Source organism: Ipomoea triloba, chromosome 12, assembly GCF_003576645.1.
Source record: "Ipomoea triloba cultivar NCNSP0323 chromosome 12, ASM357664v1".
In the NCBI taxonomy this organism is placed as follows: Eukaryota; Viridiplantae; Streptophyta; class Magnoliopsida; order Solanales; family Convolvulaceae; genus Ipomoea; species Ipomoea triloba.
In genome coordinates, this window is record NC_044927.1 from 24,982,072 (window position 1) to 25,000,479 (window position 18,408).

General features: G+C 37.1%; 2 protein-coding genes across 3 annotated transcripts; one reads left to right on the top strand and one right to left on the bottom strand.

The window, feature by feature from the left end:
- Nucleotides 1-527: 527 nt before the first annotated feature.
- Nucleotides 528-3,415, bottom strand: LOC115999668 (AT-hook motif nuclear-localized protein 15-like). 2 transcript variants are annotated; one of them, XM_031239527.1, is made up of 4 exons: nt 3,021-3,415; nt 2,712-2,819; nt 1,049-2,641; nt 528-928 (listed from the first exon to the last, which is right to left on the bottom strand). In XM_031239527.1, the coding sequence occupies exon 3, from the start codon at nt 2,338-2,340 to the stop codon at nt 1,402-1,404; it is 939 nt and encodes a 312-aa protein (XP_031095387.1). In that variant the 5' UTR covers nt 2,341-2,641; nt 2,712-2,819; nt 3,021-3,415; the 3' UTR covers nt 528-928; nt 1,049-1,401. The 2 variants fall into 2 exon arrangements, with proteins under 2 accessions (XP_031095387.1, XP_031095386.1); XM_031239526.1 differs by having other exon boundaries at nt 2,712-3,415.
- Nucleotides 3,416-16,226: 12,811 nt separating this feature from the next.
- LOC116000463 (protein phosphatase 2C 37-like) lies at nt 16,227-18,063 on the top strand. The gene is made up of 4 exons (XM_031240553.1): nt 16,227-16,745; nt 16,836-17,162; nt 17,248-17,353; nt 17,445-18,063. The coding sequence occupies exons 1-4, from the start codon at nt 16,305-16,307 to the stop codon at nt 17,777-17,779; spliced, it is 1,209 nt and encodes a 402-aa protein (XP_031096413.1). The 5' UTR covers nt 16,227-16,304; the 3' UTR covers nt 17,780-18,063.
- Nucleotides 18,064-18,408: the final 345 nt, after the last annotated feature.

Sequence of the window (18,408 nt, forward strand, 5' to 3'; positions counted from 1 at the left end):
GTAAAAAAGTTCTGTAAACCATAGTAAAGTACAATGCATAGAAATCATGGTAAAAGTTCATTAAACACTATACAAAAGCTATGTGCAATTATCAGTTTCCATTTCACCTTGCCGCCCATAAAAGCCTAAAAACATGCATCTCATGTTTCAATCAATCAATGATGATGATCATGTGAGACATGACTTGGTTGACAAATGAAGCAAACATAATAACACCCCCGGTAAAAAGGAAATACTAAACTTATACCATGGTCCATCGCTAGTTTTTTTGGGTGACGAGGAAACCCACAGCTACTACTCGAGGGTATGCCCTAGGTAAACTCCGTTTTGTGATCTTAACCGGCAAAGAACCACAAGAAAGTAAACTATCCTAGGTTGTCCATAGCTGACCGGCTCAATCAGCATTAGTTTTAACAATACAGTTCATGGACCACCTAGCAATATGATGTTAAGTTCAATGGCAGAGATTTTGTCCATGTTTACATAATAACTTATGCATATTAAGCTTCCAAAGACATAATTTGAACTTAGCTAAATATTTTTGCCCAGTTTATCAATATCAACAATGTATTTATAGCTAATGGGAACATCTTCGTTCTAATGACCATTAAGATGGATATTTAGACAAGGACATAATTAAATGCTTTCAAGGTCACAGAATAGCATTTGACTAGCAAGATTCGATCAAAAATGAAATTATCATCATACCAAATGCACTTAAAATCAGAGATTGGCCCGCCAAAATGGACTAAAATCCTCCAGCATATCAATGCACTTAAATTCAGAGACTGGCCTACCGAGATGGACTAAAACGTTCCAAGTGGTAGCAAGCATAGATACAGATGAACCTTCCCCCACCACACTCCTTCCTGCCCATCTCTGGGACAGGTTGTTTGGAAGAAAACATTTATATCGTTTGTTCACCAACCTAGTAGACATTTAAAGCCGTTAAACAGAAAATATCAAGTTAATCCTTCTGTATATAACATATTGCATGAAAATCACAAGTTAGGAAACAGTAAAATTGTCAAAATAAATGGCACAGTACCTCGTTTGAAGAATATATTTCAATTGCTTCTTTGCCATCTCTGACTGTTCCTCATTGCCAAAATATAACATCAAGGTGAAGAAACACTCGAACAAAAAGGCATAGCTTAAAGAGGAAAAGAAAATTGATACATAGTGCCATCTTATACAACAAGAACCGAACAGGCAAACACCTAAAAGGCGGAACCAAAACATTAGGTGATTCACAAGGGATTATAGGGGAAAAAGGGTCAAAAAAAGAAAAATTAAAGTTGTTCCTCTTTGCCATGCTAATATGAGAAACTAGCGGTTTTCAACAAGGACAGCAGTGAAGTCCCTCTCTTTCACCTGCCTCCTATTTTCTCCAATTAATGCTTAATAAGAGGATGGAGGACGTGGAGCAGGAGGCCAAAGGGCTTCATGAGGATGTTGGGCGTTGGGCAATAAGTTAGGAGGTAAGTTGTATAAAGGTATAGAAGACGAAGAATCAGCCAAGCCATGTGAATGTGCTGCTGAAGAACCAGCATCCACCGCTGGTTGCAATTGCATCCCTTCGTCGGTTGCCTCTTCCTCCAATGGCAACCTTTGGTAAGCTGCATTCATATATGTGGCAGCAATCACTATCACTGGCCCTGAAGCCACCAGGGTTCCCATCACATTCCCACCCAGCACTTGTCCCTGCCCACCAGCCAAGTAAATTGTCAGCCCTGTTGTTCTCAGGGGCGATGGAGCTGGCAAAAACGCACCCGATAATGATAATATCTCGAATCTTCCCTGTAGTGTAACCACTCCATCCGGGGCAGTCGGTTGGTGCAGAGTTACATCAGTCACAGTGCCGCTGCCACTCAAAACAGAGACACCGCGGTGGCAGCGCTGCGCAAAGGTGGCAATGCAGTCCACTATGTCACTCCCACTGCTGATTTCCAACACATGGCTATGGAGGGAGTTTGGGCTTTCCTTGGTTATCACAACCGGAGGCTTAGGCTTGTTCTTCGACCCTGGCGGTCTCCCCCTAGGCCGGCGCCCAGAGCTGCCGGGCTCACCAACTACACGAGCCCCCGGATCAGGGTTCTGCTCCTGCCCGTGTTGCCCATCGCCCCTGCTCACCTCCTCCGCGTGGCCTTCATTCCCATCACTGCTGTTAGTGGTGGTATCAGCCATGAAGTCTTGCTCCCTTCTCATCAGCCCATGGTTATTCAACCCACTACCCTTCTCTTCTTCACCACTGTTTCTTGTAAGATGAAGCTCTGGACCCCCACCACCTGACCCCATCTGATTCATTGCTACATTTCCAGTCCACCACCTATTAGCCATAGCTTTTTCTTCACACTTCAGCAAAATACCTTTCTCCTCAGTAAAGATCTCACCAGAAACAAGCAACCTACACTCTACCAGCTCAAGAACTACTACTACTACAGTACTATGCCTTTCTCTCTCTAATATACATGAATGAATTATAACATAATCACTACTATATTAAAAAGATACAGCCAAATTATTCTCCTGAAACCACCAACCACCTCTCTTCCGTCACATCTAAGTAATATAGAGAGGGAGAGAATTCCACTACAAGCCTCTCCACTCCAGTCCCCAAGTTTTCTTCTTTTCCAGTTTTCTGATATTTTGAAACAAGATTTAGCCAATAACACCCTAGAAAATCAACAAGTAAACAAGAAAAACCTTACCTTCAAACCGTCCCCAAATCACACTCGAACCCAGAAGCTAAAGAAACCCTATCACCAGCAAATTCTCAGATCTTTCACCAGAGAAACAAATCAAGACCCCATTGAGATCTGAGAGCAAACCATACTCGAAAGGTGAAAACTTTCCAACGAGAGAAACAAATCTTAGCTTAAACTTCATTTCATCGCCACAGTTCCCAAGAAAACAAAAACCCAACCACTCAACTGTGGAGGCCAAAAAACTCGTACTTCTCTTAAATTTTCGGAGCAATAAAGTATAAAGACAGAATAAGAAGAGATCAGTGGGAGTACCTCTATCAGATTCAGTTGGTACGGGCTTGGGTTTTTATTGGTCAGGGTGTTTTATACCGAGGAAACACAGACGCGGAAGTGGGTTTTCTTTCTCTCCTTTCATCGAGCAGGTGGTGTACGGCAACAGAGCATAATAATATATCTAAAGATTTAGCCATAGACGACGCGGTTTGGCGAGGAGCTTGGTTGTGTGTTTCCGGGTTTTGGGTGTCAGAGGTTTCATCTCCCGCCGTCCGTTTGTCTATGATTGTTGTTGAAGGTCGGACACATGGCTTTCTATCCCTATCCTCACCATGCACGTATACTTTTTTCTGCCCATTTTGACTTGGTTGAGAAGATTTAGCAGTCAGCCATCCTTGTGTTCAACGGGGTTTGTTTAATAATGTCGTCATTTTCCCCTCAACACAACCACCCAACATGCACAACTATAAACAAAACTCCCACTCTCTTCGTCACTCTCTTTAATTCAAGTAAACAACCATAAATGCTATTTGCTGCATACAACTACCCATATATATCTACATAAAATATTAAAATGGAGCTTCGAAAGTGATGACCGATCAAGCAAAACATAATTCTGGTACTAGTTCTTGTCAACACTTTTTTGATCAGGTCATTCGCATAGATTTTGCTAGTTGTTACATAGGAGCAGTGTTTGGGATTTACCTAGTGTATACTGTCAGATAATAATTGCGGATTTCTCTCCTCGCCCAAAAATATTAAAATGGGAAATAATATTAGGGTGCGTTTGGTTCGCACATGGGAATCGGAATCGGAATGGGTATCAAATACTTGGTAAAGGTAATGGGTTTTGGTGAAATTATTTAGCATGTTTGGTAGTTGGGTGGAATGGGAATGATTATTAATAGTTGGGGAAGAAATGATGAAACCCTTATCTAATAAGGGTATGGGTTTTGCCATTAATGGGGTATTCCAAACCCATAGTAGCATTCACAAAACCTATAAACCAAACACTAACAATCACTTTGATACCCATACCTTATGCCTAAACCCCCCAACCAAACACACCCTTATATTGTGCTCTTGATCCATGGTAGTCAATCAATAAATAAATAATTTTTTTATTTTTTGAGTACTACTGACTCTATTACACTGCAGTATCTGTTCATAACTACTTTTTGAAGCATAAATAGTTAATATTGCCTCCACTGATACGAATACTAAAAAGTAAAATTAAAAGGAAAAACAACATAAATAAGCTAAGGATTCAGTTTTTTCACTATAACACGACTTGGAATTGAACTCCTTCAACGCATTAACCTTATTACTTGAAAATTCTATGTTGTTGTAAATAATCGTATTGTATTTTGAAAAAGTTGTATGATGTGGTTTGTAAAATTATTATTGTGTGGTTTGTAAAATTATTATTGATATGAAAAGGAAAAAAAGGATATAATTGTATCAACAACAAAAATGATGGGGTTTTGGTCAGAATAGGAAAATCAGTATTATAATTAGATACTTAATAAACGAAACTAGTTTAGAGTATCACAAATAAAATTAAATTTAAAAATTAAATATTGGCATGTCAAATTTTATTTTCCATTGTTAAATGTAAAATTTAAATATTATTACTGATGTAACATGAATATACGAGGTAAAGTTATTAAATTGACAAGTTAATTGAATTGGTTTATGATCAATGAAGTATTAAATGAAATAGATAATAAAATTTTTGAAGTCAATGGGCATTTAAATCACATTATGGATGGTGGCATTAAGAGATGTCAATCAAACATAATTCATTGTCCCTAAACCCATCCACAATACCATGGTCGTATAGAACTTTAGAAAATTTGTAAAGCAAGCCCTCCAACTAAGGGCAATATTGAAATTAGGTATCAACATAACAAACAATTAATTAGACAATTGAACTTGGGAAAAAAAAATATAATTAACATTTTTAGTAAACTATTGATTAATCATTAATTCATTATACATGTGCTTTTTTTAAAGTAATTTAAGGCTAAGCTACAATAATTTTTTAGAATTAATGTGTTGTAATAATAATAACTTTTGATAGGGAATAACCCTATGGTATATGACCGTGTATTCACACGGCACTTATTCCGTATTTCATGAGGAATACTTAGCTTCCCGATCCTAACTAACCTTGTAGGGGTCCACCCCAACACAAGCAGAGCTACGAATTCGTCCTTTCAGATTATTAGTTATTTTGCAACGTCTTCCGAGCTCGGTTCCGACCTTAGCAACCAGATCGAGCATCACTACTAGAATGTACTCACACTAAAGAGCCAAACACCTTTGATGCCGCTTTGCCCGACCACCTCCTTATTGGACTCACCAGGAATCATTCCCCACGTAGACCTATCGGAGGAGCCGCCGACCACCCCAGTGCATGAGGAACATGTGGCGAGCATACCGAACACTCGACATGTGCTCCCTCCTAACCCCTATAAATAGCGCATTTAATGCCTATTAAGGGGACTTGGGGATTTTCTCACTAATAGCATATCTAAACTCGGAAACGTACAACTCACTATCTAAGTTACGCGAGCTCACTAACCTACCTCGCGAACTATACGTAGGTGTATTCGTAGATCCCAATGTATTTACCACATCAACTTTATTATTATTACTACTATACTACTACGCCACATCAATTTTAGAAATATACAACTTAGCTCCAAATTAATCACCTAAAAAGCTCACATGGCATGTTCGGTAAACATGCATGTTAGTGTGTTACTAGATGATAACCTGCTAAAAGTGCTATTTTTATTTTTATTTTTTACAGGTTCAAAAGTCTAATTGAAATTTTTTTAATTCAAGGGTTTAATTGCACTATTGCTACTAGTTAGTTTATTTGAACAATTTTCCTTGAAACTTGTATGTATATATAAAATTATTGTCATTTTTCTTTAAAAGTCAAATATTAATTGCACATTATTAAATGTAGTAAACATTACATTTTTTACTATTCATTTTTTTTTTTGATAATAATCCCTCGAGACTAATTCATTGAATCATAAGCGGAAACGTTTACAAGAAAGATTAATGGAATGGACAAACATTCCTTACAGTCAGACATAGAAACAAATTTCCTAACAATGTTATCGAAAACTTGAATCGCAGATTAATGGAAAACTTACTATTCATTTTAATTTCTCACTTGTTAGTGTTGCAATATATTTTTAATTTTTCAAAAAAAAAATAGTAGTTTTAATTCTTGAAGCAACAAAACTATTAAATTACATTAATATTTTGCTTAGTATATATGTATTTTAGTAATTTATTTTATTTATTATTTATAACTTCTTCCGTTCACTATTTCATGTGCAAAATAGTGAACTTGAAATCTTATCCCCTAAAATTTCATTATGCAATTACAATACATCGTCCCTATTTTTCTCTACACATACATATTAAAATCAAATTCCATATTATCCATTAGAAATATTAAGACTGGAAAGGATTATAATTAAAAAAAAAACATAAAAATTACTCATGTAAAAAGTAAAACATAACTCTAATTAAGTTTAATAGATTTGTTACTTTATGGACCAAAAAAACTTCTTTAGAATATTAGGAGATATATTACAACGGTAAAATTTTTTTTAAAAAAAAAAAACTAATTAAGGAACTAAAAACGTATTTTTACTTATTAAATATCTAAGGGATGAATTTTCTCCCACCCCCTATGAGAGCAAAAAAAAAAAAAAAACAAAAAAAAACAACAACAACAACAACAACAAAAACTAGAATTTCTCTTAATATAAGTACAAGGTTATCATTGAGCTATTGTACTTCCCCCTGAATGCACTAATTAGCTAGTACAAATTCTTCAATAAATAGGAGTAATATAGATTCATATATATATATATATATATATATATATATATATATATATATATATATAATCAAATGAGATCAACTCTTCCTGTGAGTCTTGTGAGATTTTTCATAAATGCACACAAGCTACTATATGAATGCACACAGACTGGATTATGTGCAATTCGCCCAGCATGAATGCACACAAACTATCATGCGTGTATTTATGTAGTAACTTGTATGTATTTATAAAGGGTCTCACGGGACTTACAAGAACATGTATATGGACTTGAAGTAATTATTGATGTACTATTCTTTGAGTCACGTTTGCTCTTCTGGTTTTGGGCCTAAGCATCAACTTCTTTTGGATCCACTTTACCCGGGCGAAGAATGCTCTAATCTAATGCTAGCTGCATTTGGGCTATCAGTGGTATTTGGGAGACATAGGCACTATGGTAGTAATGAAAAAAAAAAAACAAAACAAAAAACAAAAACAAAAACAAAAACAAAAAAAACCAAAAAAACATGTTTATCGGTCTGCATAGATGATTATCGTAATAAAAGATCACGAGTTTGATTCTTGTTAACACTCTCTTGATCAAGCTTCTTAGATGATTATCGTAATAAAAGATCACGATTTGATTCTTGTTAACACTCTCTCGATCAAGCTTGTTGTTCTTATGCGGTTTACCTCTCTTATATGGTATGTCAACTATTATACAGGAGCAGTGTTTATCTAGTGCACATCCTCAAGGGTTGTGTATTTATTTTTTAAACGCTTTGTTTTATGTGAGGCGGTCTTACACAATTTTTTTAATGTACTGTATTAGTATGTGTATCATACAAAATGCAATAAATCCAAATAAGTCTCATTAAGGCCTTCCTCAATAGTGGGGGTGTGGTTTTTGAGGAGTTTTTGTAAGTGTGATTAGGAAAAGAAAGTAGGAGGGGAGGAAAAGAAAAGAAAAGAAAAAAATAAAACAAAATTAAAAAACAGAAGAAAAAAAAATTTAAAAAGGGTATTTACACGCCTGCCTGGGCGCGAATCTGCGCCTCACGCAAGTGAGGCGCAGTTGTGCTGTCATCCGGTTGGGTCCATATGCACTGACAAAATTTGCTCCATTGCAGGAGAAAAACATCACTAAATTTTGATACCCACATTTTTTAAAAAACTCACCCCCAATTTTTTATTATTCTAAAAACTCAACAAAACCCACAAATGGGGATAGCCTAATTGTACTCTCAATTAGTTTTGGTACATATGAGAAATCCGACAGAAAGAAACCTACCATCTTGCCCTTCATAGGGCGTTCGGTTGAAATGAAGGAATTAATAGAAAAAGAAATTGTAATTCTGTGAAAAATATAATGTGGGAATAAAGTAGGAATTCAAATTACAATTTTTGGTACGAAAAAAATAGAATTATTGGAAATGAAAAGGTAAGAAGTAATATAAAGATTAAAATGCCCTTGTATAATAATAATAATAATAATAATAATATTAATATAGTATTCAAGAACAAATATGTCATTTTTCCTTTGTCATTTCCTTTGTATAGATGAATTTCAATTTACTTCAACCAAACAATGTAGTTTTTCCTTTCATGAAATTGCATTGAATTGTAATTCATTCCAGCCAAGCACCCCATTAAGCCAATACACTCAAGGCATCCAAACCGAGTAGTGCATTCATGTTATCCGAATGGCGACGAACACAAAAGTTTTCCAATCCACATTTTGATCAAAATTTGTCAAAAAATCAATACATTTATTTCATTTTCTCAAAACATAAGAAAATTTTGTGTGTAAGTGTGTGTGTGTGTTTTTAAATATATATACTCCTGATTTTATGTTAAAATATAAAAATATATTCAAATCATATTATTTGTCACAAATGTCAACACATGAAATCGGCAACAATAGTGGGGTAGGTAGGTGACAAAATAATCATCAATGGATTTTCTGTTGAAGCAATTATAGTGTATAATCTCTTCTTAATTTACTATTAAAATAGTTTATATAAATTTGTTGTATAGCAATAATATATTAAATCATAGTTTATTTAGGTTTAACAAAATTAATAAATAAATATTGTTTTATCAAGAGGAAAGGAACATCCGAAGAACTCTATGACTACCCAAGAAAGACACCCTTCTCCGATCTGAAAATCCGTCACAAGGTACCCATAATCCATAGCATGTCTCTCAGCACACAAACAAAAGACTCGCACTAGAATTCTTAAACCATTGAAGATTGATCTTGACTTTATTCGATTGAACCATTAACTAAAAAATATTTTTAACGCTATTTTATTTTCAGTAAATATAAATCTTCCATTCACGGCCCAACTATCATTCCAAGCTTCCAAGAAATTGATTAAGCAATTATTTATACAAACTATATATAAATAAAATAAAATTCATAGGCTATGAAGCATTATTGTGTGAAGTGTTTACGTAGACTTTATCAAACTATCGGTCCAAATAAGCAATTGATATCAATTCCCTCACGGAAAAATATCTCCGACTATTACGCATTGTAATAACAAAAAGTAAAGAAGCAAAAATTGATGATTTATGGCACAACTAAGTAGGGTCCAAAACAAAGCCCACAAGACACTCCTTAGGCTCTCCTCACAATACACGTTTTATATTATGTTGGTAGTTTTTACTTTTTTAGTGTCATACTTCACATCTTACTCAACATATATTCCATCCACACTTCACTTAACTATTAGTCAGGGCAGCCAAAGATCTTGTGATCAAGCGGCATACCTGTTGCCCTCTCAAGTAAGAGGTCACATATTCAATTTTCGGTGTGGCATACCCTGCTACATACTGAAGGTTCATTTTTAGGTATACAACATGATACAGTAAATCGGAATGAGATCGAGTTGATTCATGAGATCTTTTAATTAGTTGGACATAACCAACATACATAGTTATCAGGCGTGAGAGAGCGCCGGACGGAACGGAACGGTAAGGCAGATACGATGAAAGCGACGAGTCGAGAGGTGGTGCGGTGCGGTGAAGATATAGTGTCACGTCTTCGGCTAGCTTCCTTGTAATTTCTGTAACTAAAACTGTTGGTGCTTGCCAGCCATGATTCCCCTTACGTGCCCTTCCCTTAGCACTCCTCGCTTAGTGCCTTTGGCGGCTTAACAACTACTTGAGCCCCACATCCCTGCCACCTTTCCCACACCTTGCCACGATTCACATTTTCTTTCTATAATTTCCACCATCTTGACAATTTCAATACGTATGGTACAAATTATTGAAATCATATTTGATACCAAATTGAAAAAATGTATTCTATAAATATATGTTGTATAAGTGAAATAAAAATTGAGAATTAATTTTTAGAGGATAAAATAATTTAATTACAATTTTGTATATTAATTTAGTGGATGAGCTACATTTAAGATTTTTTTGAGATTATATTTTATTTAAGTTACAAATAAGCTATAACTTTGTTTGCTAAAATCCATGGAGCTTAAAATAATAGCTTATTTTAAAACACTACTTCAAGTAGCGTTTCAAAATAAGTTATAGGCTTTTCTTATTTTCTTCCTTTTTTATCCTTATTAATTTATAAAAATGATAACATTTACCCTTCTTTAATCAAAATCTTAATATCTAATTTTCATAATATATATCTAATTTTTTTCTTGCCAAAGGCTTTGTGGTCAAGCGGCATAGCTGTGGTTCTTTTAAGTGAGATGTCACAGGTTCAATCTCCAAATACTCTTCAATACTACATTGTAATTGAGTCAATAGTATTCAAAAGAAAAATTCCCTAAAAACTATTCTCCCAGTTTGTATGGTGTATTTTTTTCTAAACATTTTCTTTACCGTACATGTTCATCAATATGAGATATAAACAACACTCATCACCCTTGCGTTGTAATCATCCAAGGTAATCAATCTCTCTTTTTTATTATTATTTAAGAAGAGTAATACACACACACATACCTATATAATCCTAATTATATGAGAACTAATTCTCCAAGTGAGAACTTGTGGACAAATCTTAACCATTGATATGCAAGATCTGATGGATGAGGAATCATGTAAAAAATTAGCAAAGTCATTTTCATAAATATTACAAAATTTCAAAATGAGCATGATCATTTTCATAAATATTATAAAATTTTGTTTATTTTCAACCGTTAGATCTACTATATCAATGGTTTGGACTTGTCCACACGCTCTCACCTGATTAAGGACCTATATATATGTGTGTGTGAGAAACTGAGAATACATATATGTTGCAATATATCACTATTTAAATTTAAATTTCTAATTTCTAAAAATGTCTTTTTATGCATTTTTACAATTATCTTATTGTTCAACAACTAATTTTACCAAACATTTTAATTTTAATATTTAATTTATTAATTACTAACTTTTTAACTTTCGACAATCAGCTTGGCGGGTTAAATAAAGCCTCAATATTGAATCTAGGATTGAGGGGAATAGAGGCAGTGCACCTTAGGCTCCACGTCAGATGGAAACACGTGTCCAGAGGGAGGGACGACCGAACTGGAGATATTCCGCAAGCGTCAATGGACGTTGACGTGCTCTGGCAGACGTGTCGCGATCTCGCTTTGTTGCGTAAACGCTTTCATAGCAATTTACCAAAACCGCTGCCCAACTTCACTTGCCTTACACTATGCCATGCACGTGTTCCCACGCGCGTATTACACTATTCCATCTGTCCATTATTTCATATTATTGCCGTGTTTGGGCATCCACAAATATTCCAACCGGTGAATTTTAGTTCAGCCTACAACAAACTCAAATTAGGTCACACTTGTCTGAGACCGTCTCACAGATCCTTATTCGTGAGACGAATCGAGTCGGGTCAAAGCACCATGCAAATGTCATACTTATATGTGCAAATCTCACACTTATATGCTCAAATATAACACTAATCAAAAATACAATTTTTGTTACTTATAAGAGAAAAAGTAATACATTTTTCATAATAAGTAAGGTTGGCAAGTACTTATCACTTATAAGGGCAAATATAATACTTTTGAGGAAAAATGTAATACTTTTAAATCGAAATGTAAAAGTATTGTATTTTCCCTTAAAAGTATTACATTTACCCTAATAAGTAACAAAAAATTTATTCCTGATTAGTATTACATTTGAACATATAAGTATGGCATTTGTGCATATAAGTGTTACTTTTGCATCGTGACCCGACCCGTCTCATGGTGAGACGGTCTCACACAAGTTTTTGCCACTCAAATTTTATTTCAAAAAGATAAATAAAACTCAAACAATGCAATTGAGTTTTTTTTTAGGGAAAATCGCACTTTTGGTCCCCTAATTGTTGCCCGATCTGCAATGTTATCCCCCATTGTCAATTTTAGTTAATTGGGTCCCTAATAGTCCTAAATCTTAGTCAATGTAGTCCTCAGGTCAGATTTTTCACTAACTAGGGTTAAAACCATGGGCAATTTAGTAATTTCACCATTACACATACCTTAGCTCAGCCCTTGCCTTTCACTGCCAATCCGCCATTTCTGTTCATCTACTGGTACGAAGAGGGCGACACGATTTGCAAGAGGATGTCTTCAAACTACTCCAAACTTATATGATATCTTCCATCGTCTCCGGTCTCATTCAGTATCCGACGAGCAAAAATGACTTCCTCTAAGAAATCTGACGGTCAATCGCCTTCTTCAACGCAGTTTGTTCTCCTCGCCGTCGCCGTGTTCTTCCTCTGGCCTTCTGGTCCTGATGTTAATAAATAAGGAACAATTAAATATGGAAACAGAATCGAAAAGCTACAGAAATAATGAGGAAAGAAGAGTTGATGAGTGGGAAATCGCAACTCACAGATCGAAGATGACAGGGATCCTCCTTTGCCGGAATTTCCTCCTCTGCGTCTCCATTATCATTCTCCTCGCCGTCGCCGTGTTCTTCCTCTGGCCTTCCGGCCTCGATGTCTCTGTCGCCCATCTCAAGCTCAAAGGCTTCAAAATTCACTTGATTCCACTTTAAACTCCCCCAAAGTCCCAAACTTTTCCATTCTGCATTCTCCTCCAACCTTCCAAAATCACATCTCTCCTCTCTTCTCCTCTTAACATTTTACAACCTCCGCCGTCAATGGCGGTCGGAATTTCCATTGCGGCTAGCTCTCGAACCGCCTACAACTGCCAGTTCTCATTGGTTCGCCCAGAGCCTCACTGCGCTTCCCGGCCGAGTTTACTGTTTAGTCATTTGAGTCAGCGATTTCGCAGCTCAGTTCTAAGCTCTGGAAGAAAACCTAGCCTGACGGTGTGCTTCGTTCTAGAAGATGAGTAATTAGAGTTCGGAGTTGAAATCCGGGCGGTTCTCGTTGGAAGAAAACCTGGCCTGATCGAAGCGCTTCACTTATCTGGTCGCCGCCGTGATGTCGAGCTTGGGGATTACGTCCATGGCGGTTCTCGCAGTTTATTACAGATTCCACTCTCCATCAACATAATCCTAGACCTCAGCGTTAAGGTCCGCAACCCTAACTTCTACTCCATCGACTATACAGCTTTAAGTGTTCGATTACTTTCGATATAGTTACTGAGATTAATGGCCAACTCGATTCTCTTCTTTAATATTTCGATCGGCCGGATTGGTCATTGAACACGTGGAGGCCGTCGGCTTCCGGCATCGGACGGTGCCAACTGCCAAGGACGAAGAAGATGGGCTTGGTTTGGAGAAATTATTAAAGTGGGTGTTGCGAAATTACTAAATTGCCCATGGTTTTAACCCTAGTTAGTGAAAAATCTGACCGGAGGACTACATTGACTAAGATTTAAGACTATTAGGGACCCAATTAACTAAAATTGACAATGGGAGATAACATTGCAGATCGGGCAACAATTAAAGGACCAAAAGTGCGATTTTCCCCTTTTTTTTTTTAACTAAAAAATATCAATTAAACCAAATTGATTACAAAAATATAATTCAACTTTTTATTTTGAGTATTACTAACTCTACTACAATGTCAACCAACTGAAGCACAATGAGTCAACAGTTGCCTCCACTGAGACTTGAACCCACTCCCATCATCCATGTGGGAGTGTTAACAAGACACCGGGTACCACTTGACCACAATGTCTTTAGCATATAATTCAATTTAAATGTTATATATTTATCAAATTATTACGAATTTTGGACTGCTTAAACTTCTACAAACATATATTTTGCTTCTAAAAGGTTGAATCCCAACCCAACCGGTCTTTGCTCCCAAACTTCACCCTGTGATTAATTGAGCTGCCCATGCGGGCAAACATGTACTTGATGGGTTGAGACTAGGAATTCTCGTTCTTGGCCCGACAATCAAGAATTCTATGATGTCTTTTCTTATTTTCAGAAGGGTATAAATTATGTAATCTTACATTATTTAAGACAAGTCTTGCATTCTTGTTATGTTTAGACCAAACCAAACGATAGTTATAGTGCATATCTTTAGGAATCCAATTTTCTTATTTAGCCGCTGATATTCAACGCTCCTACTTGTATATAAACTCTAACAAGTGAATTGTAAGGGATTCATAATTTTAATCACACAACGCAATATGCACATTGCTATTGATTTTTTGATTTCCTGATTTACACACGTGTTATACTACAATTTATGATGGTCAATTATCAACTTTAGAGTTATAAAATCAATAATACTTTTATTCAAATGTCACAATAACTTAATCTAATGCATCAAGATGAATTGGATAATCACCATAGAGTACACATGCTTGTTTGGCAATACTCATTGTTGTATTAATGAATCTATATCTAAACTCTAAATTGAGGGGGTGACCATATATAGTTGTTTTCATCAATTTGAGACAAAAGTACGAAAATGATCATCTTCATCTCAAAGTCCAATTTTAAAGGTTTAGATCATGACTCCTAGGAAAGTTATAGCTATAGTTGTCTTGTGGTATTATATATCCCTCTTTGTCTAGTGTTTTGATTTTTATAAAAATAAATAAGGGTCAAATAATCCATTGAATTACACACGAAATTGTAATTGGGCTATTGAATTTTTAAAAATTACAATTAGATCCCCTAACAACGCAAAATCATGCAATTAAACTGGCTGACGCGGCGATTAATGGCCGTTGTCTCCTCGCTGTCAGAGACGAAGGCATGCGATGTCTGTGTGTGTTTTTTTAATTGTAATTTTAAATTAAAAGTATTAAAATAAAATTTAAAAATATTTTTTTATTCGGTAACCGCCACATTAGTCACCGGATTAACAAGTCATTTTTTGTTCAATTGCTTAATTTTACGTTGTCAAGGAACCAAGTGCAATTTTTGTAGTTTAATGGTGCAATTACATTTTCGTGTGTAGTTTGATTGCCAATTTGACCCTTATTTCTTATAAAAATTGCAAACAAAATTCTATAATATCCTAATATGTCAAGTCAAGTCACCACACATATGAATAAAAGTACAAATAAAACTTAGAAGATCCTCAATAGTTGATTTTTTTACCCAAAATTTTAAGATGCCAAGTATGAGAGAATGAGGGAGGAAAAAAAATCAAGAAAAAAGAATTTTCAAAAAAAAAAAACTATGATAACGCGCCCAGCGGGCGTGTGCACTATCCGACAAGGCGCTGTTGTTGCGCCTCATGCGATAGATGCCGCTGTGGTGGGCCCCACACTACAGACAAAAATCAAGCTCTTGCGGTATGATCTCAATCCTCCTTTCTTTTCATTCACTTTTTTTTTTTTTATTTCAACCAAAATCTCATCAAAATCTAAACAGAAATCACTATTGTGGTTAATGTTAGTTATTACCTGGCAATATAATGAAATAATTGATATTTGTGATCAATTATACTTTTTTTGTCAGTTTAAATGCGTTTGATTAAAAAAAAAAATGAATGCTATGAACTTAACTTGTTTATTTGACATTAATTTTTGTAAAGAAAAAAAAGAAAATGAATAGAAGTTCCAAGGTGAGGCATGCATGAAGAGAAGATGTTTCCCAGACGCGACTAGGAGTGTGGACAGGAAATCGAAGAACAATCTCGTATATCACGATGAAGCCACGTGGCGGAATCGGCCACGAAACACACATTTTTAATCGAGGCGGGACTTGGGAAAAGGCAAATAATCTTCTACCGTTCCATCCCCACATGCGTTCAAAACCCCCCACCGGGCGTGTTAGCTTCTGATTGGTCCACGTCCATCTCCCCGATCTGCTTTCCACGCGTCCCTGTTTTCTTATCGACAGAAATATCGCTAAAAACATTTGGACGGTCAAGATCATACGTCACAGTATATGTACGTGTCCCATGCTGCCCGGACGGTGACGGTCAGTTGACCGAAGATGAGTCCCCCCCCACCCTATAATGCTCCCCCCCCCCTTCCCCTGTCTATACAATACAAAACGCCTCCATTTTTACATGCTCTCAAGTCTCGAGATATTTCGATTCTCAACAGATTTTGATATTTTTTGGTTTTCTGTTAATGGCTGCGAAATGTGGAGGTGAAACGGAGACTAGTACTCCAGTTGAGCCCAGCTCCGAGGGGGCTAGGCGGCGGCGGATGGAAATTCATCAGTTTAGGTTCGTCGCGGCGGATGCCACGGTGGCTCCGCCGTCGGAAAATGGACGGAAGAGGAAACGGGTGGAGGTGGAGGTTGAGGTTTCGCCGGTTTTTGCGGGAGGGGAGAGTGAAGAATTTGGGAGTGGGAGAAAGGTAGCGAAGAGCAAAGATTCCGGTAGTCCGGAATCTGTGGTTTTTGGCGGTGTTTTGGATGAGCCGAGATTCGGTATCACGTCTGTTTGTGGGAGGAGAAGAGAGATGGAAGATGCGGTGGCGATTCACCCGTTTTTTAGCCGGAAACCTGACGGGAATTCAAACGACTTGCATTTCTTCGGCGTGTACGACGGCCACGGCTGCTCACATGTAAGTTGTTTAAGCGAAATTAGAGATTAGGATTGAAATTTGGTGACTCTGTAGCTTTCACTGATGTTCGTGGCTTCGATGCCTTTTCAGGTTGCCGTGAAATGCAGGGATCGAATGCACGAGATAGTGAAAGGGGAGCTCGAGCGCGGCGGAGACTCCGGCGAGTCCACGTGGCAGGAAACGATGTCCCGGAGCTTCTCTAAAATGGATCAAGAGGTCGCCGACATGACAACCGGCGCCACCGGCGGAGCGCGGTCTAGCTGCCGGTGTGAGCTCAAAAGTCTCCACTGCGACGCGGGGTCCACTGCCGTCGTCGCCGTCGTAACTCCGGAGAACATAGTCGTATCAAACTGCGGCGATTCACGCGCCGTGCTTTGCCGCAACGGCGTCGCTATCCCCCTCTCCGTCGACCACAAGGTAAATCCTCGAGGCGGAAACTTCTAAATCGTTTCGTCGCATAGTTAATTTGAACTGTGAAACTAAATTAGGGCTTTGGTTGCAGCCGGATCGACCCGATGAACTGAAACGGATCCAAGACGCCGGCGGTTACGTCATAAATTGGGACGTCCCCCGAGTCGGCGGATTACTAGCAATGTCTCGCGCCATTGGTACGCCCAAATTCCCTCAAAAACTTCCATATTTCATACTCCATAGATCCGACCAGCGAAACTCAATTTTATTTTCCCTTTTTTTTTTCAGGCGACAGTTATTTTAAACCGTACGTTACATCGGAGCCGGAGGTGACAGTGACGGAGAGGACAGGGGACGACGAATGTTTGATCTTAGCAAGCGACGGACTATGGGATGTTGTGTCGAATGAGACAGCCTGCAACGTGGCCCGCATGTGCTTGAAAAACGCGAAACCTCCGTCTCCGTCGCGATCGCCGGGGAGTGACGTCACCGTCACTGCCGCCGGTGACAGCTCCGACGACGCGTGCTCCGATGCCTCGATCCTGCTCACTAAACTGGCCTTGGCCCGGCATAGCACCGATAACGTTAGCGTCGTGGTCGTCGATTTACGGAGAGATGTATAAATTATTATTTAATTAGTTAATAATAATCTTCATAATTAGTTAATGTATAGTAGTTTTTTGTTTGGGGGGGGGGGGGGGGGGGGTTTCTAAATTTTCTAAAGTGTGAGATATATTGAATAGGATGGGGTGAGAAAATTGATTTGAGCTTTGGCTTAATAACTGTATAGAGCCTACTCCCACACACAAATTTTCTCAAATCCATAATTTGTATAGATAAAATTGTAATTTCAAGCTTTTCAGTAATTTTTTAATTTTGCCTATGATATTTAATATATTTTTATCAACTTGAGACTAATTTAGATTAACTTCATATCCAACTTAAATAGTTATTTTACAATGGAATATCTGATTATCATCGAGATTCAATTTTGTAATTTATTCAAAATAAATCATAAATCATAAAGGTTCAATTTTGTAATTTATTCAAAATAAATCATAAATCATAAAGGTGTCAATTGAGTATGTAGTGTTTGCCGTCAAGCAATTATAGTTTGTAGAGTTTGATTAAAAGCATAATCGGGAGAAAGTTTAGCTCGCTTTATATAAAATATTTTAGGCAAAAATTTGTGTGAGACCGTCTCACCATGAGACGGGACGGATCGGGTCGGGTTAAAATGTAAATGTAACAC

What these genes read in the sequence shown, in the direction of transcription:
- LOC115999668 (XM_031239527.1), bottom strand. Translation starts at nt 2,340, where the DNA reads ATGGCTAATAGGTGGTGGACTGGAAATGTAGCAATGAATCAGATGGGG.
- LOC116000463 (XM_031240553.1), top strand. Translation starts at nt 16,305, where the DNA reads ATGGCTGCGAAATGTGGAGGTGAAACGGAGACTAGTACTCCAGTTGAG. An exon ending in CCCTCTCCGTCGACCACAAG is followed by an intron (nt 17,163 to 17,247) that starts GTAAATCCTCGA and finishes CTTTGGTTGCAG; the next exon opens with CCGGATCGACCCGATGAACT. An exon ending in AGCAATGTCTCGCGCCATTG is followed by an intron (nt 17,354 to 17,444) that starts GTACGCCCAAAT and finishes TTTTTTTTTCAG; the next exon opens with GCGACAGTTATTTTAAACCG.